The sequence below is a fragment of the Lactuca virosa genome, chromosome 6 (assembly GCF_052849685.1).
Source record: "Lactuca virosa cultivar CGN04683 chromosome 6, Lactuca_virosa_CGN04683_v6, whole genome shotgun sequence".
NCBI lineage: Eukaryota > Viridiplantae > Streptophyta > Magnoliopsida > Asterales > Asteraceae > Lactuca > Lactuca virosa.
The window spans coordinates 271294058-271321246 of record NC_136431.1 but is presented as its reverse complement, the minus strand read 5'-3'; the positions used below and the strand labels follow the sequence as shown (position 1 = coordinate 271321246).

The 27189-nt window shown below is 36.4% G+C and overlaps 1 protein-coding gene across 1 annotated transcript in view; it reads left to right on the top strand.

The window, feature by feature from the left end:
• Nucleotides 1-26544, top strand: part of LOC145122534 (uncharacterized) — a 44819-nt gene extending 18275 nt beyond the window's left edge. The window contains exons 9-10 of the mRNA XM_079058124.1: nt 26101-26220; nt 26488-26544. Of these exons, the coding sequence (XP_078914250.1) occupies nt 26101-26220; nt 26488-26544 (177 nt within the window). The remainder of the gene's footprint in view (nt 1-26100; nt 26221-26487) is intronic.
• The last annotated feature ends 645 nt before the right edge of the window (nt 26545-27189 follow it).

The following is a 27189-nucleotide window of genomic DNA, read 5'->3' as shown; positions in this document are numbered from 1 at the left end:
GAAAAACATCTTAATTGATTTGAACGGGAATAAGTTTCACGAGGAATTATTGCCTATCGAACTTAACGGTTTCGACATCGTGTTGGGAATGGATTGGCTTAGCACCAATGATGCGGAAATACTGTGCAAAAAGAAGATTGTAAAAGTAAACCCGCCTGGGAAAGAGTCGTTTATGGTGTATGGGGACAAACGCAGGGTAAATTCTGGAATCATTTCTCTAATGAAAGCCAGAAAATGTTTGACCAAGGGATGTACATCATATTTAGCATTCGTGATCGATGCTAAGAAGGAAAAGAAGGTGATACAGAGCATTCCTGTCGTGTGTGATTATCCGGAAGTATTTCCCGAAGATCTTCCCGGATTACCGCCTGATCGACAAGTAGAATTTTGTATTGACTTGTTACCAGGAACGACACCAATAGCAAAAGCACCTTACCGATTAGCACCGACGGAGATGAAGGAACTGATGATGCAACTTCAAGAGTTATTGGACAAAGGTTTCGTTAGACCTAGTTCATCACCCTGGGGAGCTCCGGTGTTATTCGTGAAAAAGAAAGATGGAAGTATGAGAATGTGTATTGATTACAGAGAGCTGAACAAGGCAACAATAAAGAATAGATATCCGTTGCCAAGGATTGATGACATGTTCGATCAACTGCAAGGTTCAAGTTATTTCTCAAAGATCGATCTTAGGTTAGGATATCATCAACTGAAGGTGAGAGATCAGGATATTGAGAAGACTGCGTTCAGAACGAGATATGGACACTACGAGTTCTTGGTTATGTCGTTTGGACTAACTAATGCTCCAGCAGCATTCATGGATCTGATGAACAGGGTTTGTAAACCATTCCTCGATAAATCCGTGATAGTGTTCATAGATGACATTCTCATCTACTCGAAAAGCCAAGAAGAGCATGGTAAACACTTACGGGAAGTGTTAGAAGTCTTGAAGAAGGAGAAGCTGTATGCTAAATTCTCCAAATGTGATTTTTGGATTCGAGAAGTCCAATTCTTGGGTCACGTGGTCAACCAAGAAGGGATAATGGTCGATCCAGCAAAGATTGAAGCGGTAATGAAGTGGGAACAACCAAAAATTCCCACGGAGATCCGAAGCTTTTTGGGATTAGCCGGATATTACCGAAGGTTTATCCAAGGATTTTCTTCAATCGCTAGTCCATTAACAGCGTTAACCCACAAAGGAGCTACCTATGCTTGGAGTGATAAGCATAAAGAAGCATTCGAGAAGCTAAAGAAGAAACTATGTGAGGCACCGATACTTTCTCTACCCAATGGAGTTGAAGACTTCGCTGTTTATAGTGATGCGTCTGGTGTTGGGTTGGGTTGTGTTTTGACCCAAAGAGAAAAGGTGATCGCATATGCGTCTCGACAGTTGAAGGAACATGAAAAGAACTACCCGACTCATGACTTGGAGTTGGCGGCGGTAGTTTTCGCTCTAAAAATATGGAGGCATTACCTCTATGGCACGAATTGCAAACTTTTCACCGATCATAAGAGTCTCCAATATCTCTTTAATCAGAAAGAATTGAACATGAGGCAACGACGCTGGCTAGAATTACTCAAGGACTATGACTGTGAGATACTTTACCACCCCGGTAAAGCAAACGTTGTCGCTGATGCTCTTAATCGAAAAGTCAACCTTGAAAGAAAAAGGCCAAGAGCGTTGAGAATAGAAGTTGTCTCGACCATTGTGGAAAGTATCAGGGAAGCTCAAGAAGAAGCCTCAGAGAAGAGTGACCGAAAAGAAGAACGTTTGGGAAAAACATTACTGTTTGGTACAAACAGTCAAGGACTAAAGGTATTCCAAGATCGGATTTGGGTACCTAAGACTGGAGGAATAAGAGATCTTCTGATGGAAGAAGCTCACAAGACCATGTACTCGATTCATCCCGGTAGCACTAAAATGTATAGGGACCTAAAACCCTACTACTGGTGGCCGACGATGAAGCTCGACGTTGCGAAATATGTGGCCGAGTGTGTAACTTGTGCAAGAGTTAAGGCACAACATCAGAAACCATATGGGAGTTTAGAACCCTTACCTGTACCCATAGGTAAATGGGAAGACATCACCATGGATTTTGTGACTAAACTACCCAGGACGAAGAACGGTCACGACATGATTTGGGTGGTCGTGGATCGTTTCACAAAGAGTGCACACTTCATAGCTGCCAATGAAAGGTGGTCTATGGATAAGCTTGCAAATGCTTACGTGAAGGAAATTGTGAGACTTCACGGTGTTCCTATAACAATTGTATCGGATCGTGATAGTCGTTTCACGTCAAGGTTTTGGAGAAGTCTACAAGAGGAATTGGGTACGAAGTTATGTCTGAGTACAGCTTACCATCCGCAGACTAATGGTCAGAGTGAAAGAACGATTCAAACGCTTGAAGATATGTTGAGAGCATGTACCCTCGAGTTCCAAGGTAACTGGGATGAGCACTTACCTTTGGTAGAATTTTCCTACAACAACAGTTTCCACTCGAGCATCAAGATGGCACCTTATCAAGCTTTGTATGGACAAAAGTGTCGTACGCCTTCTTGTTGGCTTGAGGCTGGCGAAAACCAGTTTATGGGCCCCGAGATAGTCCATGAGACTGCTGAGAAGCTGAAGGTGATCAGGGAAAGGATGTTAGCAGCTCAGGATCGTCAGAAGAGCTATGCTGACAAGAAAAGACGACCGATGACCTTCGAAGTTGGGGATTCCGTTTTGCTTAAAGTCTCACCGTGGAAAGGACTTATACGATTCGGGAAACGAGGAAAGCTGAGTCCAAGGTTTATTGGACCGTTCAAAGTTCTTCAGAAGATTGGGAACCAAGCTTACAAGCTGGAATTGCCCGAAGAACTCGATGGTATTCATAACACCTTCCATGTATGTTATCTGAGGAAATTCACGGGAGAAGTTCCCGACATAATTCCGATCTCGGAGTTAAGAATGGATGAGAATAAGAGGCTAATCGAAGAGCCCGAGGCAATTGTTGACCGTAAGATTAAGAAGTTACGATGCAAGATGGTCGACTTAGTGCTAGTCCGATGGAAACATTCGGATGGGCCGAATCTCACTTGGGAGACAGAGGATGACATGATGAGTCGCTATCCGCATCTGTTTGCTGACGCATGATTCCGGGACGGAATCATCCTAAGGGGGAGAGAATTGTAACGCCCGGGTTTCGGGGCTAAACATTTTTAGACGATGTAATAGTCTAGGTCAACTATTGTAACTCTTTTGATGTAATAAAAATGAAATATTTGAGTATTTTGTGAATTATGTGAATTTATGTGCTTATTATTTAATTATAAATGTATAATTAATAAAGAATAAAAATAAGCGTCAAAATGAAATGTTAGATAAACCCGATATCTATGAAGGATGTGGTAGTGGTCGTGACGAGGTTTCCGAATATATAAAGAATGCCAAAATCCGAGTTATAACGAAGAAGTTATGACCCGACGAAGTTTCACGACGGAACCGACACGATACCGGGAAGCGTAAATAATGAATTTACGATAAAGTGAGTTTTAGCCTTAGAGATCTAAACAAAAGTCGTAGAATTCGTTAAACCGAAAGCGTGCATAAAAAGAATGCCCAAATCTGACTTCATATGAGGAAGTTATGATTTTTCTAAGTTTCAGCTTAGCGGTATACAGCCCAAATACTCGATTTGAGATCGAGCGGTTTTTTAGCCGACACACCCTAAACGATAATTGAAGATCTCGTTAATAGTAATGCAACGGTAAAAAGACAGACGAAAACGGACGTCGGATGAAGAAGTTATGAATTTTTAACAAACTAATCCTGTCCCGGCCTGTTAAAAATATAACTGTTAAAATAAATTCAAAATTAGCCGACGGAGTCTAAACGAAAGTTGTAGATTACGTTCCCGCCTACGCATGGATATAAAGAACGTCGAAAACGGAGTTCATATGAAGAAGATATGAATTTCCAAAGTTTTTAAAATAATTAATATTTATTTTTAATTATCTATTTATTTATTATTCGACCGGAGGAATCTACTTTGCACCGGAGAAAAGGAAAAGGAGCCGGCAACCAATCGAGTACTGCTAGGTGACGTATGCAGTGACGTCGTGTACGCCCAGCGTACGTTGAGATTACGCCCAGCGTACTGAGTACGCCCAGCGTACTTGAAGTTACGCCCAGCGTAATCGGGGTTTCCAGCCCCTATAAATAGAAACCGAAGTTCAGCCATATTTCCTTGCCATTCTTCATTCTTTCTCTCTAGATTTTGCCTTGGTTTGCGTGCCAATATTATCCCGAAGCCCCGATATTATTCCCGAGCCCCGAAGCAAGTTTTGAAGCCCCGAAGATCCCGAGAAGTGCAACTCTCGAGCCGAAGCTCTGCTCGCGAGAAGCTCGTTTTTTTGTGAAGATCTTCCAGGACTACCGAGGAATACTACTTCTACAAGTCGTAGTGCTGTCCGGTTATCTTCTGAACAAGTGAGTGTGTAGTTACTTTCTTCTAACGCATATTATGAAGTATTTATTATAAAATATGTGTGATGTGTATATTTGGTTGTTATATGTGTGAATGTATATTCACTTTCTTCTATCTCATATATATGATATATTATCTATGAAATATGTGTTATATGTGTGTGCCTTATCTGTTATGTGGAATATATATTAAATGAACATGCTTTACAGGTTTTAAAACTATGCATAAAAATATATATTTTTATCTACTAATATGTTGGGTAGAACATGGGTAGATAGTTGATGTGTGATAAACAGATGAGAGGCCTCGATGTTGTTGTTGATCTAGTCATCTAGCGGAGTATGGATGACGACCACGGACTCTTCTAGGCAGTCCAGTGGAACACTAGCAGGCTCATAACCTGTAGGTGTTGTGAACGACGTGTTCACCGGTGTACTCTACTCCCCCACATGGTTGCCTTTAGGACATCTATTGTTGAGGAAACCCCTTAGCAGTAATGTCCGTCCCGATGAACTTTCCTAGATTAGGTCCCTTTAGATAGATGTTATTTTAGGGACGTAAAGTGAGGATAACGGGAATGGGTAATCGGGTTATTATTGGTCGGTAAAAATTAAATATAATTATTTATTGCGGGTTGAAAACCCTATATGCTCACCAGGCTCCCAAGCCTGACCCACTCAGTTTATTTGTATTACAGGAAGTGGCGCAAGGGCATAAGATGGATGAATCATCAAGTTGTTTTGTTTATGAGCCTTTATATGAATTCAACTGTTGTATTGCTTGTAATATTTGTTTATGCTTTTGGTCTGTTTTTCGGAACATGACATCCCGAATATTGTTATAAAATGATTATGCATCTTTGATAAAATGCTTTGATAAACTTTATTTTATCATATTTTGTTTTGGGACAAATTCCGCAACTCTTTTGAATAAAAGAAAAAGATTTACTCTGAAAATATTTTTAAAAGCATAAATAAAACCGGTCTTTTCTGGCCGAGATTTTGGGGATGTCACAAATTTGCTCGACCAGTGCGCCAAATCATTGCTGATTCAGCAGCAATAAGCAAGTAAGTCAAATCAATGAGGGTCACGTCGTGTTCCATCATCTAGTACTCTCTAATGAACTTACCATATGAATCGGGAAGTGAGTGAAGAACCAAGTCAACACCCAACTTCTCTGAGACATCGACGCCCAACATTCCCAATCTATCAATATGCAACTTCATATCCAAGACATGAGCGCATACCGACTTTCCATCTTCGTGTCTTTTCGCCAATATGGATTGAGTGACCTTGACCTTTTCAAGTCTTCAAACACGTGGGTTAGGGAGAATTATTGGAGGAGGTGGAGGAAGTGAAGCATGATTTCCATTTCCACAATCCAATCGTGGAACATCATCTTCATGTGGAAAACTTTTTCCAACGAATTCAGGAAGACCATAGTTGTCAGACTTTGACATCTAAAAAACGGGAGAAATTCAAGTTAGTTGATTGGAATCCTTGATATAACACCCAAATGAAATATCAAGGCTAGGTCCCAACACAATATTCTACAATTTGGAAGAGGGATGCCGTAATCCAAATTGAAGAACATTTGAAGGTAGGTAAATGACGATTTACCAATTTCCACCATGAAAAACGAAAATGAAATTTAAGTTTTAAATGAATTGAAACTCCTAGATCCTTTGAGATTCACTGAAATTTTCAATGGCATGTTTAAATCTCGAGTGTGCTCTTCGTTTGTGACTGGGATGCCGAGGATCACAAACAAGTTGTGGATAACCATGCAAATATACATGATGCCCCCAATGTTACAATCACCTAATCGACGTGCCGGTTAACCACACACGCTCCATCGATCTATGACAAACATCGAGTCACCCTTTTCCACCTTTGCTTAGAGCCCAATTAGTGTGTCGGTTAACCACACACGCTCCACTAACGTCTTAGCAAGGGTACAAAGTGTAATTTCATGGAATAGCACCAACTCCACATTTTTCCTAAAGTAACTAAGATTTGGGAATTTATAAAAGTGTTTAGTTACTTCGTATTCATTATACTTATAATGGAAGGTTGTGTCCTATCCTACCCGTTCGGCTAACGACCCTCCACTAGTCAAGAGTGCGGTGGGTAAGAGTGGATACCCAAAGGCGCTCATTTTACAGGCCGCTTCCTTAAACACCCCTTATAGACCAGCTTCGTGAATGAGGCCTACTAACGGTAAGACTGACATTTTACTTATACATATATAATATTAGACTTTTAATTTTATATAGTATAAGGGTGTATTTTACACTTTTAAAATACTATGTGGTCTAATTTAACAAAATTATACTTTTAATTTGATTAAATACATACCATATCATTATGGATTTATTAACTTTCTTTTAATTATACACTTAATTAATTTAATAAAACCATAAGGGTGTAATTTGAACTTTTCAAAAAACTAGGATTTTAGAATTTAGCATTTAGAAATTAGAACTTTTAATCAAAAATTTAAATTCCAAAACTTGAGGGCAAGTTTTGAACTTTTCAAAACATTAGGGTTTAGAATTTAAATATTTCAGAATTAAACTTTTTAATCAAAAAAATTATATTCCAAAACTTGAGGGCAAGTTTCGAAACTTTTCAAAACAATCTAGATCAAATTACAAATAATTCAATTAATCAAATAATTGGTGATTATCTAAATATGACATAATTCAATTATATGGCAAGATAATTCAATCAAATAATTCAAATAAATTAAGTTTATCATATAAGGTAATGATTATCTAATTAATTGACAATTATCTTTTATTTTGATAAGGATAATCCCTACAAAATTAATAAAAATCGGATTTTATCAATTAAAAACGTTTTTGGTAATTATCCCACAACAAAATAGGTCAAAAACCCGAAAAATCTGGCATCTGATACTCCGACTCGTCGAGCCAACATTGGACTCGTCGAGTTGCCAATGAACTCGGCGAGTCCAGCCTCCAGATCCAAAAAAAATTTCAATTTCCAGCTTTGAATAATCACGTAAAGCATCAAATACATCAAACAAACAGCCTAGGCTCTGATACCACTGATGGGTTTTGAGCACTACATCAATCCTATGGTGTACATGCAAACCCTAAAGCTTTGGATCTAGTTTGTCTAATGAACATGCAATAATTATCCAAAGCTCATAAACCCTAGATCTAGCATATAATAATCGATATCATCATAATAAAAGGGTTTAGATCTTTGCTTTTATTGTTATGTAGTAATAACAATCACAAACCTCCTTGATCTTGACTCTTGAAAGCTTAGTGCCTCAAATGTTGCACCTCTAATGGAGTCACAAACACCATATGCAACAAGATGAACAAGGAGAGAGGGAGGAGGCACCAAAAACATCCTAGGGTTTCTCTTAGAAGGTTAGCAGCATTTTTTGGCTTGCCAAGGGTTCCTTTTATACTTAGGCTATTAGGGTTTTCAACCAGGAAACCCTAATCTGACTGCTTAGGCCCTAAGCAGCCCATGGACTCCCTCCTTAGAAGCCTTGGACGAATTCTAATGGGTTTCCCCATAGATTTCGTCCACTCCAAATTCTATGGAGTCCATTACCTAATATTCAACTATCATACAATTGACAGTTCTAGTCCCCTTTATGTAATTAATGTCTTTTAGCCACAGAATTAATTCTTATTAATTCTTGACTAATATTAATTAAACAATATGATTTCTCTCTTAATATATTATTTATATAATATATTAATAAATCGTAATTAATCCTCTTTCTCCTTAATTCATCCTATCAGTTGCTATGGTGAAGGCAACCCAAAAGGATCATGCTCACAATCGGGTCAAGTACATACCAAGATAGTTATGGGCTTAGACACCTAATCCAACATATGTAACACAACAATTGATACTAGAAGTGATATTTATGTTATAATGGTATGTACTAATTGTATCCTTTAACTATGAGCCAACAACCTAATGTCGTACAACCCAGAGTTTTTGCTGCTGGCCGGGGGTGTGACAGACTGGTATCAGAGTGAAAGGTTATAGCGAATTAGTAATTCTATATGAAATACAACTATAACCTAGCGACATACACTCTAAAAAGATATGTGCTCAAATCTATAGCTAAAAGTATTATTATTAATTACACTACTGATAGACTACTTACAGGCGAGGTGACTAGTTTGAACTGTCGCTTAGGTTGCTAGATTTAAGAGTAGTTATATGCTAAAATGATCTTGCCTTCTCGCACTTCTCACTTGGCCAATCCTTACTTGATAGTCTTGAAGTAAAAAACCAAAAATTAAAAAAATACACATTAGGATTCTCTTGGATATATAATTTTTGATAAAATACCTTAATAAGTTTTAATACATTGATCGAATAAAAACTAGACATAAAACTAATCAGCTATGTTTTATTATGGATAGGCCTAATGCACTATTAAACTTAAATATGGTAAATGATAAAATAAATGCTTGTGAAATCTAGAAAACATAAATAAATACAGAATCAAGTAAAACCAGCCAAGATAAAAAAAATACCTACATACACCATAAAAGTAGCCTACTTATACAAAAGAGAGAGTAACAAAAATAACATACATAAATACATCATGTCCAACGATAGCAATATGGAAAAATAAAAAAGTAAAGATCCCTATCATCATAATACTCCTCGTCACCCTCATCATCATCACTATCGTCATCGTCATAATCACCCGAGCGCGTCCCAGATGCGCTCGCTTTGTCCCTCGGGCGTGAATGAGGGGGATAAGCAATCTTCCGCTTCGCAAGCAGCTCACTCACAGATCCCATTAGTCAGAGATGCTCCCGATAAACCTACGACCTAAAATCATCAAGCTCCGTATGCAAGTAAGCCACACATCTATACACATCGCGTGGATCGATCTCAGGCTCTGAACCACTTTCAACAGCCGGTGGCACTCGTCGAACTCACTATCGGCGAGGACCAGACACAAACTTCCGCTCCTCATCATGCTCAAGATCTACCTAGAGTATAGGCACAACTACATCATTAGGAGGAATCCAGCAAATCTTGTCGGCTCTACACTCGGCTAAACATATCCTCTTGAGGGCCCCCTCATTTAGGTCCATGATAGGATACTGAGTCATCCCATGAGTATCAACCCCATAGGACCCAGCCAATCGGCTAATAAAGTGACCCCCAAAAATCCTACTCCTCGGTTGAGCACCTGAAGTTAGACTAGATGACAGGAAGGACGTGATGACCTAAGGAATTTGGAGGTCGACGTCAGTGCAAAGTAGGGACCACATAGGAAATAAATTTCCTAACATAACCTTATCATGCTCCTCATGATGATGTATGGTAGAAGCAACTAGGAAATAAATCAGTCTGTGAACAGGAGATCTGAAGTTGCTCTCCTTAGCCAATCAAGACAAATACTCTCCATTAGCCAAAGCACAAACATCCAAATGGTTGTACTCCCTTGGCTCCGAGAGAATACAATGATCTAAATATGAATCGAAGAAGGGATGGTAGATATCCTCGGTAGAATAGATCCCCAGACACTTCCCGAACTCTATAGTACAACAAGAACGAGCCATCCCACCCAGTCTGAAAGAAAAAACTGAATCGTCAGACCAAATCCTCAATTCCCGGTTGAACCGGACTGTGGAATGAAATTCCAAACAAAGCTCCCTGCAGATAACCTCTTGAAACCCCAGAACGTGAAGACATGCTTGACTAAGGAATATTACGAGGCAGCCTCATCAGTAGAAGCTCGCGTAAGGAACAGATCTAGTCGTGTAGTCAAACCCAAGTCTCCCGCTATCTGCCAGTCCAGGGCCTACGACACACTAATATGCCTAAATAACATCTCATAAGCCCTCTGGATGTATGAATCCCGTTCCGCAGTAGGAAGGGTATCCAGAAACAATATATAAGGATGTGTGGGCCAGTTATGAGGAAAGGAACCCGCACGTTGCCTCCGATTTGGTCATGAGACCTGAGAAAATATCAAGAAAAACATTATATAAAATTTATAAGTTAGAAATCTGGGCTTTTGCCCGTCGTGCACAATTTAGAAGACACTGCGTGTAACTTGAAGATGCGCCTCGTGCATCTTCAAGTTGTCGCGTGTGCCAAGAACAAACGGAAACAGATCGATCCTAAGTCCCCGATTTTGTCTGATTTTTGACCTAAAAGATGTTGGGGGTTTGTTAAACGTAGTAGATCCAAGCATAAACCATCGTCAATTTGACCAAAAACACAACAAATCGTAAGATTTGGGCGAAAGCCTGGCTTTTCTCCCAAACCAGAAATTTCTCAAATTAGGGTTAAATTAATGAACTTTAAGGGAAATCAAACGTAGAAGAATGATAATCGGTAGATATTATTAACATTCAACCACTTAATTTTGCATTTTTCAACCAAAGTCGTTAGGACCCCAAAAATCTTCATATACCCTAAAAAGCTTCAAAAGAAGTTATGTAGATCATTGGAGCTAGAGAATAGTAACGGAATATACCTGAGTAGTGTAGAAAACGAGTGGAAAACAACAAAACCCGAAAGGTGTGATATGCACATCACATGTGGGACCTGATCGCGAGAAAAAGGGGGAAGAGGACAAGAGATGCACGATGACAATGCGGAGACCAACACACACCATTTATACAATTGGTGCTGGTGCGTGCAGCACACCCATTTGCGCGGCGTGAAACCGCAAACTTCGAGTTTAAACATTTTTAACTCATGATCTATTTTGCATGTCCCCTCTCAACCCAAAACCCTAGAAATACTACCTAGAATGCCTATTAATTAATCAAGTAGGCTCTAGATACACAAAAATTTCATAAATCAAAGAAAATGAAGTACAAACAAATGAATACCAAAGAATGAAAGAAACAGAAATCAACAAGCCTACCAAGGAGCCAATAAACATATAGGTTGCTTAGGATTTAGACTAATACAGCCACCCTCCACAACAGAAGTGCATCATGAAATGTCATGTAAAACAAAATAAAACTACAAGATCATTAGGAAATAAGACAACTTGCACACTCACAAAGTAGTAATAACGTGCCTACCATGTTAGGACGAAATAATGACAACTCAAGGACCAACTATAATAGATTCTACCACCATCAAGGCAATGGTAGCACAACAAGTCTTGGATGCCTTAAGAGATTACAGACTCATCAAAAGAGAATGAAGCATCGGGCTTAATGACAATCAACAAAAGAGCACCTACCAAAATTTCATGAGCAAGAAGCCACGGTCCTTTGAAGGAGAAACTAGTATAGACCATTGGATAAAAGAAACGGAAACAATCCTATGAACCCATAACTATGCTAAGAACAGTTGGGTTAAGTTCACCACCTCTTCATCGGTATAGCCCTTAGTTGGTGGAATGCTAACGTCAATACCTTAGGAATAAATGCATCATATGCAATCCCTTGGGAGAGTATGAAGAGTATGATGATAGATAAATTCTTCCCCAAAAGGGAAACACCAGAAGTAGAGAAAGAACCTCGTCACCCCGCAACAGAAAGAACAAGTCTACCAACGTATGCCAGACCTTGTGTGAATATGGTCACCATCAACCCGAGGATGGTGAAATCAGCAAGCTAGGAGATAAGGAAATAGGTTGAAAGACCAACTCCAAAGACTCCAACCAATACCTACCGAGAGGATAAGGCCTTAGCCTCTTATAAGAAATCCTTAACTGAACACATCAATCTGAAAGAAACCATACCTAACAAAAGGAAATTTAAGGACACCTCACATCACGACGCCTAGACCATACATAAGGAAACTCCATCTATGTGACATGTGTCATTACCACCGTATAAACGGATGTAGAGAACTAATCTGCAAGTGATGTGTTAGGAATAAATCTGAGATGACGAATGAGGAATATCAAGAACAATCAAGAATCGATCACCATGATATGCAAGTAATCTTATAAAGGTTTTGTGTACATTGATTATGATATGAACGTACAAAGAAAACCCTAATCAGGAAAAAGCTTACATCAAAAGCTAACCTAATGATTATTTATAGGGAACATAAAATATTTACCAAAAATATAAAACCCTAAAAAGGCTTCCCTAAATAACCAAACATGCCAAATCAGTTTCAATATCTCAAATACTCAACAATCTCCCCCAAGATGTTGAAACTGATGAAGATCACGATTTCCGATCTTCTTGGCATTTCTCCCTCTAAATTGTGAGACTTATCAGCACATAGGGTCTTCAAAGCGAGAGAAACAAATAACATCTTCCGAATACGAACTCCCCTTTGAATAATCATCACTCCCCCTTGAATCTTCAACAAATACCATGAAGAGAATCCGGAAAGTTAGGAAAAGAATCACCAACAAACTTCGCTATCTCATAGAGTAAGTCGTATAACCTGCTCTGTCATAAGGAGCGAGTTTGCCAAAATAGATCTTCAAAACCCGACAGATTTGATGAAATAAATCCTTTTAGAATATACGCGATTCTCAAAAATTAAAACCGGAAAAATAACAAAAATTAATTATGTATTTTTCGATTTTTAAATTTAGACAAAAAAAAAATAGAATAAGAAGCAGTTATTTAGAAGGTTTTGAAAAGAATAAGACCAAAGAAAAGGATTAAAAATGAAAATATTTTGGTAAGAATGGGTAAAAATGGTAAAACCCACAAAATTGTAAAGGAATTAGGAATCTGGGGTAGAAACTGTTGATATTGGAAAGAGCAGGGACTGCAAATGAAACTTGAGGCGTCTTCTACAATTGAACGGGAAGAACACATAGTTTGACTTTAAAAAGTCAAAAATGATTACGACTTCCGATCATAGCTTCATGTAATCTTGATTTCAGATAATGATACAATCGAGCACCCATTTACGAACACTGAGAGAGAATGTAATTTCCGAAGTAATTAATTCCGAATTCCATTTCGTTTGTAAGAGTTTGCGTTTGAAATCAATTCCGATTTCAAGTAACGAATTCTTCTGTTCGATCATGTCCGAATGAAATTTCTGTTTTTAACTTCTGATTTCAGTTTCGGAACCGAACCAGATTAGTGGATCCAATTCCGAGTGCGAGTTCTTTGTGAAATACCGAACACAATTTCGTTCCGATTTCAAAAACCTCCGATACCGAGAGATTGGTTCCGAGGACTCGGAGTATGAACACAGTGGATGATCAATTCCAGAAAGCGATTGCGAGTTTCAGAACTCCAAACAGAACGATTCGGAGACGAACGGTAAATCCCGATTGTTGATATGTAATTCCGAACGGCAAAAATCAATTCCGATTACGAACCCGAAATTAGTTCCGATTGCGAGTCTTTATTTTTGTTGCGATTTTGTCCTTCAATTCCGAACACGAACTGCCGGAGAAGATGAAATCCGATCGTGACTTTACATTTGCGAAATGAACCCTTAAAGTTTGAAGGATATGGCAGATGTCACCCCAATTCCGAAATTAACAAGTTTTGACCAAGGTTTCAATAAATTCCGAATCTGACCCTCTGTTTGCAGTACACTGACAGTTTCAGCCCACTTTATGTTGTAATGTCAGATTGCAGCCCCTTTTTGCAGAAAAAGTAACTTTTCAGCCCATCTTTTCAAATTTTGACCATTTTGTCATTTTCAACCGTTAAAAATAAATAAAAATTGATTTCTTCAACACAATTTCATATCTTTGACTGAATTTTCACTAGATTTCACCAGATTTTGTCCCCCCCCCTTTTTCTGATCAAAGGTTTTATGAAACCTTCGGTACCCATTTAAGATTCAAGATTGAAGTTGGTTTCTTGCATACCCATTTATTTGAAGAGAATCAATTATCTTCTGAAAATAATATTCGCTTTTTAGTTGGAAAACAATAATTTTCATAAATCTCATTGACCCAACTAAAAACCTTTTTCTCTTTTCTCCAATTTCTAACATCTTTATCTGAAGAAAAATGAGAAGTGAAGTTTCTTTGAACATGTCTGACTTCAATTTTCTGAACATTTTCACAAGCTTGAGGAACTTGTACCTTGGGCATCCAAACCTTCTTCATTTTACTCTGGTTCTTCTTCCTCTTCTTTCTTTTCTGATTTCTAGGCTTCAGAAATGAATTTCGGATCTGAATAACCTCATCACCTTTCTGAATCTGAACATTTGAAGACCTTCGAACACAATCCTTAGGAGTTTGGTAAATCTGAACATCTTGAATTATTGGCTTTCTGTAAGGAACCAATCCTTCAAAAACATCATCAGAACTAGAAAAATCATCTGTTTGGGTTCCAATAGAACAAAACTTCTTTATTTTCACTATTTTAGAAGACTTTATTTGCTATTCACTGTTTGAAACACCAGATTCGAAGTTAATGACTTCTGAATCACAAACCTTTGTATGAACATCTGACTCCCCCTCAACAAAAGCATCTGGAGTCACCTTTTATTCAGAAACATGGAAATCATTATGAACTTCACCAAGAACACCAAGAACATCTTCTTCTTTTCTCATAGAATATTCTTTTCTTTTTCTTTCACTCATAGCATATTCTTTTCTTTTTCTTTCTAACTCCAACTGTTGTTCATTTTTCAGATCTAAATTTGCTTTTATAATACGAAATTGATCTATCAAAACTTCATCATTTACTAAGACACAACTTCCATATTGATTACAACTTGTGAACTTTTCTATCTCCCCATTAACAAAGAGATTATACATCTCAATAGCATCTCGATCCACATATTAATTGTACAAACGCTAGTATTTTCTTAATTCCAGACAAAAATTTGGATCAGTGATCTTTAATCCAAGATCAAAAATAGAAGACAAAAACAATGAGTTTGGTGAAACCATTAGATCTTCAACAAGTGACAGAACTTGAAGAGAGTGAATGTAGATCTGATAAGATTTCTAGATAGATAAAACGCATCTGAGATGGATTTCAGAGAGATAAAGTAGATCTGAACACAAATATGAGAATAAACACGAAATTCTTTTTCTATTTCTCTTCTAGAACACATATCAAGAACAAATTAAGTGAAATAATGAGTAGAAAATAACAGATCTGAGATGGGTTTTGCAACAAAACGAGATATTTCACTTTTTCTTTTCAGAAAACTTACAAAAACTTGAAGAACAAGGTGAGATTCATGATAAAATATCGCTATAAACAAGATCGATTCTTGCAATAATCGTTGAGATCTACAAGAACCCGCTCTGATACCACTTGTTAGGAATAAATCCGAGATAACGAATGCGGAATATCAAGAACAATCAAGAATCAATCACCATGATATGCAAGTAATCCGATATAGGTTTTGTGTATATTGATTATGATATGAACGTATAAAGAAAACCCTAATCAGGAAAAAGCTTACATCAAAAGCTAACCTAATGATTATTTATAGGGAACATAAAATATTTACCAAAACTATAAAACCCTAAAAAGGCTTCCCTAAATAACCAAACATGTCAAATCAATTTCAATATCTCAAATACTCAACATGATGTGGTATGAAGGGACACACATATAAGTATTGTAGAAACCTGACCCACACCAAGAACCAAGAAACTGGCCCAAATCACAACTGCTCAAGTGCGGAAAGCCAGACCACCTCAAGAGGAACTTCATGGAAACCTAAGAAGTGCCTTAATCTAGGCATCCTATGTAACAACGTAAATTTTCAAACCATTTTTTTTAAAATTTAAAACACATTTTTTCTCAATTCAAAACATCTCAAAAGTGTAATAGTATCAAATCATCAACACATATCCCAAAAACTGTATATATAACAAATCCAAGATCCTCTCAAACATGACTCAAATCTCTGATGTGTGTACAATCAAGCCGGCGCCTTCCCGTGACCCTGAGATGTACCTAAAACACATAACACATAACACGGTAAGCATAAAGCTTAGTGATTTCCCCAAAATACCACTCATATCTCATCAGCCTCTCATGACTATACTCAGATAAGACCCTCTGGTCAAATGTGTCTCAGCGGGATCCTCTGGTCCCACAACTCAGCTGGACCCTTCGGTCCCTCAACTCAGCAATTCAATATAATACACAACATACATATCACAAGGACAAATAGCAGGATATCTTAATACACAGTATATGCACATAAGACCCTCTGGTCACACATAGGTTACCACTCAAGGTAAGTATAGTGAGAAGACTCACCTCGTAAAAACTCAGATAATCTTGAACTCGAATCACCGGTCTAGCCTCCGTCTAACACAACGATAATTATCCCTAATTAATACAGGCTCTTAGTGAAGCTAAACTAACCCTTCTATAAACTCACAGAAGGGCAAAAGACCATTTTACCCCTCCATGGGCTTAATAGTCCACAAATTGACCAAACCCTAAAAGTCAACCAAAAGTCAACGGAAGGGAGTACGTTGCGCGTACCAACTCTCTACGCTGGGCGTACTCGGCTTCCATGCAGTCATCGGGGATGCTCGACCCCTATGCTGCGTGTATTGGGATTACGCCCAGCGTACACCCCAGTTTCACCCTACTCACTCATTTGGTCTAAATCAGTTAAGACCTTGGCATATATCATAGATCTGGACTCGCTAATAGCTCTTACTCCATAAAGTCAGTGACTTTAAGCCTTTGCATGGCTGAAATTGTCACAATCACACAAAACACCCACTCTCATAACTCAAAAAGCTCATATCTCATGCATGGCCTGATTTCAACGACCAATATTGGATTTTTATGACCTTACACCATTCATTACACTCAAAGGGGTTGATTCAAGGTCTCTGGAGCTCAATATCTCATAAAGTCTCCAACTTTTGGGACAAAACCCTAAAATACTCTATTATGAAGCACAAAACAAAAGAGTGAGAAAGCTTGAAGCTTTATACCTCTATGTGAAGCTCCCAACACATATATGCTCAGATCCAAGGGCCTGGACTCTCACTTCTTCTTCTCCAAAGCTTCTTCTTCACTTCAAGAAGACAAAAAGAGTCTCAAAGGCTCTCAAATGAACTCAGAAGCTCACAAGCTCTAAGAGTGAAGGTTTAGGGCACAAGAGGGTTTATTGTATGAGGATGGTGGCCATGAATGAGGCCATCATATCCTTTATATAGAGGACTCACCCTAAATTAGGGTTTTCACTCTGGGCCTAGTACGCCCAACGTACCCTCTGGTACGCCCAACGTACTAGGTGGCTTCCACGTCGAATGCACACATATGAGTACGCTGAGCGTACACTTGCATACGCCCCGCGTACTCATTCACCACCTTTTCTCACTAAAGGGCTAAAATGGACAAGTGCTCAAAAGATGAAGGTTAACAAGGTAATACCTGAATCTTGGATGTTACATCCTAATACATCATGAACTTTGAAATTTCAACAAATTTCCACATTAAATAAATCCATAATGTACTCGTTTGTTTTCTTATAAAGCTCTTTTGATAAATCCATGTCAAACAAATGACTTTGCCAAATGAATTCTAGAACTAATCATAAGATAAACGCCAAAACATAAACAACGATGCAAGGAACGAAATATGAATCATTGGTTTCCTTTTGGTGTAAAATAAAATCACCCATAAATGAAAAAAAATTAAAGATAACACTCTAAGAAAAGAGAGCTAAAGAATAATGAAAGCATCAAAACACTTCATGAAGTTAAAGAATTAGAAGTAGAAGCATACAGTCAACTGAGTCACCAAAAACAACACTTCCTAAGTCAACAATTACTCTACAACTAAAATTTTTGGGCAAAATTTCCTTCAACGGGGGGAGGACGTGACAACCCAGAAAATACATCATCAACTGCCATTAAGATCTAACGTCGTCATCAGCATGTAATAGGTCAACCATGTAACCATTCAACATATATAAATAAAGATATTCGATTACTTCAACCTTTAGGCTCAAAATTAAGTGCACGAAAACTCGTTGCACCTTAACACCATGTTTACATTTTAGAAAATATGCATTGTCGCGATTCCATAAATATAAACTTCATAAAAATTTGGATTAGTATGGAGGAGATATTATTTTTTTAGTAAGTTAAAATCTACCGCACATAAAAGTTACAACGTCAAAAACTACAAGGAGAACGGTCAACTTTTGGAAGGAAGTCAACAAAAGGAAAAACATAGTACTACTTAAAGTAGGAATCTTGAGAAAAAGAGCGCCTGAATCGGAACCCGCATGAAAGAATTATGATTTTTATAAAATCATAAAGGCTATAAAATATAAGGTAAAAAGGAAAGTTAGAATTTTCAAAACGGCCAAAAGGAAAGTTGTAGTGTACGTTGAGACCTACACGAATATATAAGATTCGTTGAAAACGGAGCTCATAGGCAAAAGCTACAAATTTTTGAAGTTGATTTTCCATGCTAGCATGCACTCGTGCAGCTCACGGCATGCATTGTTACACCCCAATTCATCAGGATATGGATGGCGTAGCACCATAGGAGATGAACACATTTCATCCCTAGGGTGGTTCACACGCAACTTGCACGGTGTGCACTGCACGACGTGCACCCAAAACCCCCTATTAATAGCAGGTTGCGGCTTTCCAGTTCCTCACACCTCACTCTCTTGATTTTCGTGCCACTGATTCCTGAGAACATCCCATGTTTCAGACTCCCTAATTCTACCCTACATAAGTGGTTTCATGCTTCAAGGGGTGAGTTCACGACCTTACTTTACTGTTTTCAAACCTTTTCTAGGTGGGGGATACATGTTATAAACTATCACTTTGTAAAAACTTAGTAATATGGTTATGCCTACAACATTAGGATGATATGAAGCCTGGTAGATACTCTACCCTAATTTAAGGGATAATATTATCCCTACTTGTTATGCTGACTCACACTGGTAGAAAACACCACACCTCGTAAATACCCTAGCTAGTTTCCAGGAAATGTTGTTTCTTTAGTCGTTATTATAGCCAACGTTTGGATAAGCTTATCACCTAATGGTTACTCTTCCCAATTACCCTGACTACCTAAGACGATTTAACTTATATATATATATATATATATATATATATATATACATATATATATATATATATATATATATATATATATATATATATATATATATATATAATAAGAATCTCATATAAACAAAATGAAGAATGACAACACGATCGACCAGAGGAGGCACCCACGAATAAGTGGTAGATGAGACCCAATTCATCACCTAGCTAAATGACCTTTTGCTATAAAGTCTCAGACCTATAATCATTTAATCTTAAGTGAGCAGGAAATATATGTATAGATCTATACGGATTTGACACGTCCATATACGGTTGCTAGCTACAACCTGACAGAAAGTCAAATCAAACATAACTTTCTAAAACACTGCTGACGTCTGATGAAGCGTCGATGTTATGGGCGGATGGAAACAACAGTCATAGCTCGATTATAGGAACTCATCATAATATTGTTCAAGTCAAACTACTACTCCTTAAGGGACGCCTCGCAATGAGTAAGTAGCACTTGTAAAATTAAAAACCGTAAAAGCATATTAGGATAGTATATTCCTTGCGACTGTAAAAGAAGAAACTATACCGAATACTAGAGAATCTATCAAGAACTAAACCTAGGGAAATCATGAAAATATATTTTCCTATTCATAGACAAAGTTCCGGATTTGGATATAATCATTAAACTATCCAAATCACTACTAACGTAACCTTAAGGAAACAGATTGGCATACAAAAAAACCATTGACACAAGTATATGGATACAAGGAATGCTGATATAACAAACTCGACATAATATTTTAAAGTATGCAAAACCTGTTAACTCACCAATGTTATGTTGACCTTTAAAACAACATGCATTCCTAGGAAATCAATGAGATATAGAAGATATTATAGAAACAGCCGATGAGATGACTAGAAATCCATCAAGAATGTATAAATCCAAGATAAATTATATCCAGGTCTATATGTAACACAACAATTGATAATAGAAGTGATATTTATGTTATAATGGTATGTACTAATTGTATCCTTTAACTGTGAGCCAACATCCTAACGTCGCACAACTTGGCGTTTCAGCCGCTATTCGGGGGTGTGACAAATGGCCAAGACTTGAGTAGTAGGGTTTAAGCTAGGTGGTTTCTTCATGCTTGCTTTAGCTGTATTAATCATGCCATGTAGTTCCATCATGGTCTTGTCAACATTGTTCATATTGTATTTCATAATGAAATGTTGATATGAACTAGAAAGCGAGTTCAAAACCATTTAAATGGTTAATTCCTTTGGCAGATCGATACCAAGATTCCCGAGTCTGTCTATGTACGAATTCATCTTTTGGATGTGTTCACACACAAAAGTTCGCTCTTGTTGTATACATGCCATAAGGGATTTAATGATCTCGAATCGTTCTTGCCTAAATTACTCTTAGAACATTTCATTGAGTCGCTAGTTCATCTCATAGGTAACCGAATTCTCAAAACTCTTTTAGAGCTCAGAGGCCATGGTCGCCAACATGAGGCAAGCAACTTTAGTAGACTCGTCATAGTGTTTTTTGTAGGCAACAATATCTTTTTCAGGAGTATCCATTGCCGGTTCGACAAGATCATCGTCGAGAACATACTCTTTGTTCTCAAGCCTCAAGGTGAACCTTAAGGTGCAGATCCGGTCAAGATAGTTTGATCCGGTCAAGATAGTTAAGGACTGACACGAGTGAAAAGGTAGAGTTTTGACTTGCAATATGAGGAAGAGGAGGAAGGTTGGTGTTGTTGTTGTTGTAGTTTGGGATCGATATCTACAAAAAAGAGATTCCAATTAGTTTGATACAATAACTCTTAAAAAAATTACCCTAAATTAAAATTATTTAGATAAGGTAGGTTCCATATTTGGCGTTATGATGCGTAAATGGTCGCCATAAACACAACACAAAGTTATTTAGGTAGGAAAAACCCTCTGCCAATTTCAATCACTACGAAATTCCTTGGTCTTTGAGATTCATTGACAATCAATACCATGTTAATCTCGTATTATGCTCATTTTAAATTATATGACGGGGTCGCCTCAAATCATAAAGCAAATGGTGAATATTCCATGAAAAAATGTGTGGTCCCTGACACAAATTAAGTTTGAGATTCGTGAGTTCCATATCACTCTCAACTATACTCTCAAATTGACTTGTCGATTAACCACATGAGCTCACTCAGCAGAATATAAAGAGAATGTGAAATTTTCATGGGTAACATAAGATTCACATTTTACTAATAAAATAGGATTTTATTATACAATTTTTAGGTTAATACTCTTAACTTGACCATTATGCTATCAAACCCTTTTGATAACTCCACTCTTAAAATATAAAGAGGCGGAAAAGGAGGTAAGCCTATGGCCTTTTAAAAACCGATGTCATTCGGGATCCAAGAGACCTCCTTAGACCTCTCTTCTAACATCAGAGTGAGTGAGCCTAGTTATAGTAAGAGTAACAATGTCAATATTTAAACATACGAGGAAACATGTTGTAAATGTCATATATATATATATATATATATATATATATATATATATATATATATATATATATATATTAAAACTCTCTTTAAATTTAACTGTCTATTATTAATTCTAGTAAAATGTCGAGAACGCAATATTAACAATTAACAATTGTTGAAGCTTTAATATTCAAGTTCATAAAATATAAAGAACATTAAAATTAATTTCAAATACTCTAATTTCAATGATCATTTAAATAATAGAAAATTAATTCAAGAATAAATATTCAAATTTAAAAGACTCTTATATAAGTAATATTTATCCAAAATAAAATCCAGATTTAAAACATTTTAAATAAGATAATTATCCATATTTGAAAACTGTCAAGCTTGAAATTAAAAAGGAAACATAAAACCCTAGTCTGGTAGGGGAAGGCACATCGCGCCTAGACTTGCAGCTTTTATCAGTTTTTTATTTTTGCTTATTCCAATTATAAATAAGTATTATCAAATCAAATAGATTATAGAGTACAAGCAATTATGAACTATGGCTCTGATACCACTATTCGGTTTTCTTAGCATCTAAACACATGATTATTGCAACGGAAACAATACAAAATCTTATGTGTCCATGCAACCTAAGGATCTAAGTTTCATACTATTACTGCTACCCTATGAAAATGAAAAAGAAGAACTACACACCTATTTTGCACCTAGTGACCATCGAGCTTGAGTCATTGTGCGTGTCACCTTGTTTGGATATGATGGATCCAAACCAGGATCCTTCTGTTGGTTCACACCCAATGAACTCAAAAGACAAGAATAAGATTAACTAGGAGGAGGGTCAAATTCACAAACCCTATGAGGGAGAGGAACCCGCCCGTCCACTATAGAGGAGGACGATATAGTCTAGGATCACTAAAGCACTATTTATAGTCTAGGATTCCTTCATTAGATTTGTCCTTCATCCCATGTGGAATAGAAAGCGATTTCAAAAATCATCTCTCATCCCATGTAGGATGAAGTAATTTTCATCCAACCTATATAATTCCATAAAGGTTCTAGAATATTCAAATTAACTAACTATGATCAATTAATATTCAACCTTTTCAGTTAATTAAACTATTTAATTTATTCCCAAAATATTTTCTAAACTATTTCTAATTAATTATTGAACTATAATAATCAATAAACTAATTTCTCCTTCATTTATTCTACTTAATTTTAGTCTTGAGGGCAACCTAAGAGGACTATGCTATTATTTGAAATATCATCAATATTTAACGACCTTGGACTCTTTCCAACATACAGATCATAGAGGCAGTCAGAATTGAGTTCTATAATATGTCCCAAACAAAAATCCTCAAATTCTATAACTAGAGCCCTCAACTTTTCCAATTTAGAAATTTCATTTTGATTTGGAGCCTTTCCCTCTTCGGGTATCAGATAAGCTGGAATGGCAGGAAGGTTGGGGTCAAGGACATAGTAGAGTTTGAGCATGAAAGGTTTTGGAATTATGGGAACCTTGTCGGCCTAGGAAGTGTAGTTTTGTCCATCGAATCGTTCCAGCTTGACAAGTTCTTGATTTATTAGTCAGATATTGGTAATTGGTAGTTCATTGTCCATTTTTCTAAATATAATAACAAATAATAAAAACCTTTAAGATTGTTGTTTTTCATACTAGATAGATACGCAAGGATACCAACAAATAATATTAAGAATTATATGTTGATTGGTTGCAATAATAAATCCAAATTCTTTATTATTAATTAGCATGTTTCGTTATGAAACCAAATCGATCATTCACGATCAGACCCGCTTATAAGAAAGGTAGAAGCTCATATCATCAAACAACATTAACAGACGAGACAATAAAATTAAAACTTGCAGCCTCGTAGTTGCTAATCTCGACAGGTTAAGATTCTGCGGAACAATCTCATTCACTTAAAGGATTTTACGCCACTCTTAGGTTTTAAGCTTCATCATAAAATTCAAGGATTTAATGTTGAACTAGAAGTCGTTCATTCTCTGCTTCGCAGGGAATGCCGACAGAATTATAATTAAAAAATGATAGTAATAATAGAGGGTTAATATCATAAAATGTCCTCCAATAACCGAAAATATTCTCTTCATATCACTAATGTTTTAATTGTACCTAGCATGGTAACAAATTATTTTGATATTTCTATTAACAGTTATATTTGATTTTATTTGAAAAAAAAGCATATTGATATGAGAGCTTCATGAGTAAAAAGAAACATATAGTTGCAGAAACTTTGAGAATAAGTAAAAAGAAACATACAAATACTCAAAACATTCAAAATATGTAAAAAGAAGCAGTATAGATAAGAGAAAATATTTACAAAAATAAAAAGAAGCATATAGATTAATGGACGTTCAAGATGATGGAATCCAAACTTGAAGATAAATTTGATGATTATAGTAAAAAAACGACATTACCTTTGAAGCGGATGTTAATGAAAATATAGCAAAATATTGTGGCCAAAATAAGAAATACAAAGAGTATACTATTACTAAGAACTTTTGTTTTAATATATATAATAATAATATCCTTTGTTGGAACTACTACGGAAGAAAAGATAAACACTAAGCAATTACAAAGAAAAGAGAAGAAAATTGAGATTTTATATTTTTCCATGGGAGTTATAATTATAGTTGTAGAAAACCTAGAAGACCGTAAAAAATATGGTTTTGTGATGCTGATGGCCCTATCACGACTCATCACGTGTCACGTCAAGTCGATTTTTATATGCGGCTGCGTGCTCTCTATGCAACTCAATTATGGAGGCCTGCATAATGTCACACACAGAGTGGCGAGGCTATGTTCATCAAAGGTGGGTCACTTGACCCATCTATTGTTCTTTTTACGTTTATAAAAGAATATATAAATATATATTGTGAACTACCTTAAACTTTTTTAATGAATACCTTAATGCCTTTGGCAAAAAATATATATATAAAAATCAAGATACTCAATGCCCATCTTTGATTTTTTTTCCATTTTCTATCGCTTTCATTTAAATTGTGAACTATATGTCTTTACATTCTAGACTCGCCACTAGTTACACAACTTTATCAACAAAGTCAAAGGAAAACTACGCATTGTCAACTTTTATCAGGTCAGTCCAACCGACTAGACCCATACTTGCCAAAAATGGAAGTTCATTAACTCCTAACAACGGATGTGTCGTCCGCCTAAATTGCAAAATTTCATGTTAGAAAATCAGGGTATAGATATACTTGGATCAATGAGAGTTGTGAAACACTTTCAGATTAAAGCATTTCGAGGGTACACTCAAAATCTCTGATCGGATGAAATTCACTGTTCTCTAGAATGAAGAATAAAGAATATGTTATGAAAATCTCTACTCAAAAATGAATTCGAAATTGATCATATAACAAGAACTAACTTCATGTCTTAAAACTGTCATATGGTAGTTACAAGAAAACAACTTCTTGTCAGGGGCTCGGCCCCTTGATCATATAACAGGAACTAATTTTCATGATGACCTGGTAGTTCGACCTCATCCAGGGGCTCTGCCCCTTGGATCCCGCTAGGGGTTGCCGCCCCTTGGACCCTGCTTGCAGGGGCGCTGCCCCCGACCCCCGTCAGTTCAGGGGCTTCGCCCTTAATAGCAGTATACTTTCAACAAATACAAAATTAAACAAATATGGACTCCACACCATACCGATTTGTTCAATAACTGATATTGATCAACAAATTAACCCCATTACACTTAAATAATATTAGTGATATAAAATCACCAACATTTCACATACTTGAGTCTACGACTAGGCTAGACGTACATGCATGCCTGTATGGTCTTAGCCTATCTCTTGTATCTAGTAAAGCCTTTTGAAGGTCTATCAAAAGAATGGAATAAAAGAAAATTACCAACTTGTCTTATGCTTTATAATTTCCAATAGAAACTTGGTTAGTGTTCCTTGTATTGGTCGAATCACAACATGCAAAATATTTTCATTTCAAATTTATATGGTCCCGAAGTTTGGATTGACGACAAATTTTCCATTTTCTACGGATGATAATATATGACAGTGCATTTGATTTTAACATTTATAATTTTTGTATTATAATTTGTTTGTTTATCATTTTGTCCTACGAAACATCTCATTATACTAAACAAGTTAACATTTATTTTCATGATATTGTTAACTGCAGACGAACTATGCAGTCATTAAAGCCATACAAACGATGACAAATGCTCCTATATCATATTCTACCACAGAGGATTTATACAAACATCTATCTACAGGATTCCTTGTCGATGAGGGAAAAGTGGTAATTTACTTTGTGTTGCATATTAACCGTATTATTGTGAACTGCGGTTTGCTTCTCATACTGATTATGATAAAAAAGAAAAATAAAATAAACATTTACACACTCGTACAAGACATAATAGTTATTTGACTTATTTCATAATTCAAGTCTTAAAAAGATGCTAGGATTACACTATAATAAACATGTAAATATATAATAGTAGAAAAAAACTTGGTTTAAGTAAGAACTTGAAAAGCAACAGATAAAAATTTATTTTAATGGTTATAGGTTCAAATTATGAGACTTATATACAGTGGCGGAACCAGAAACTTTTACAAGGGGTAGCACAAAAAAATCCCAATAAATGATAATAAGATAAATTATTTAAAAAAATTACAATTTTATTAGAAATAACTAACTACCGCAAAAGTCTTACATTTCAAAGTTGACCTCTAATCATAAATTTTTATGGATGAAAAATCATGACATTTTGATTTAAAAGGTCATTAAATCGAATATGTTCTCGTTATTTCATCCTTTTGATTTGGATGATAGGATGTAATTTTTGGTTTATACGTTGGATCGAAGAAAGATTGTTAAGATCAAACCTTGGTGGAATAGGTTGTGGTTGTGGTTGAGGGTTTTTCCTCCACCACTTACATCATTATTACCAACGTCTAATGTTCGTTTAAAAAATTTCATTTAAATCCTACAAACACAAATAAAAATTGAAAATTCACAATTAAAAATTTAAACCGAATATCACAACAACATAATAAGTTAACAACTAACTGGCTAATTAAGTTTTCAATTTGAATAACTAAATTAAACTAAAACATAAAGCATTAAAGATGAAAATTTAAATAATACCTATTTTATGATGAGCCAGTAAGTAAACAAGTGACCAAGTAGTAGAAGAAGCCAAATTACCAACAAAAAGTTCATGATGGGGTAGGCAGACATAATCAAACGAATTAGAGGAAAAGTCGT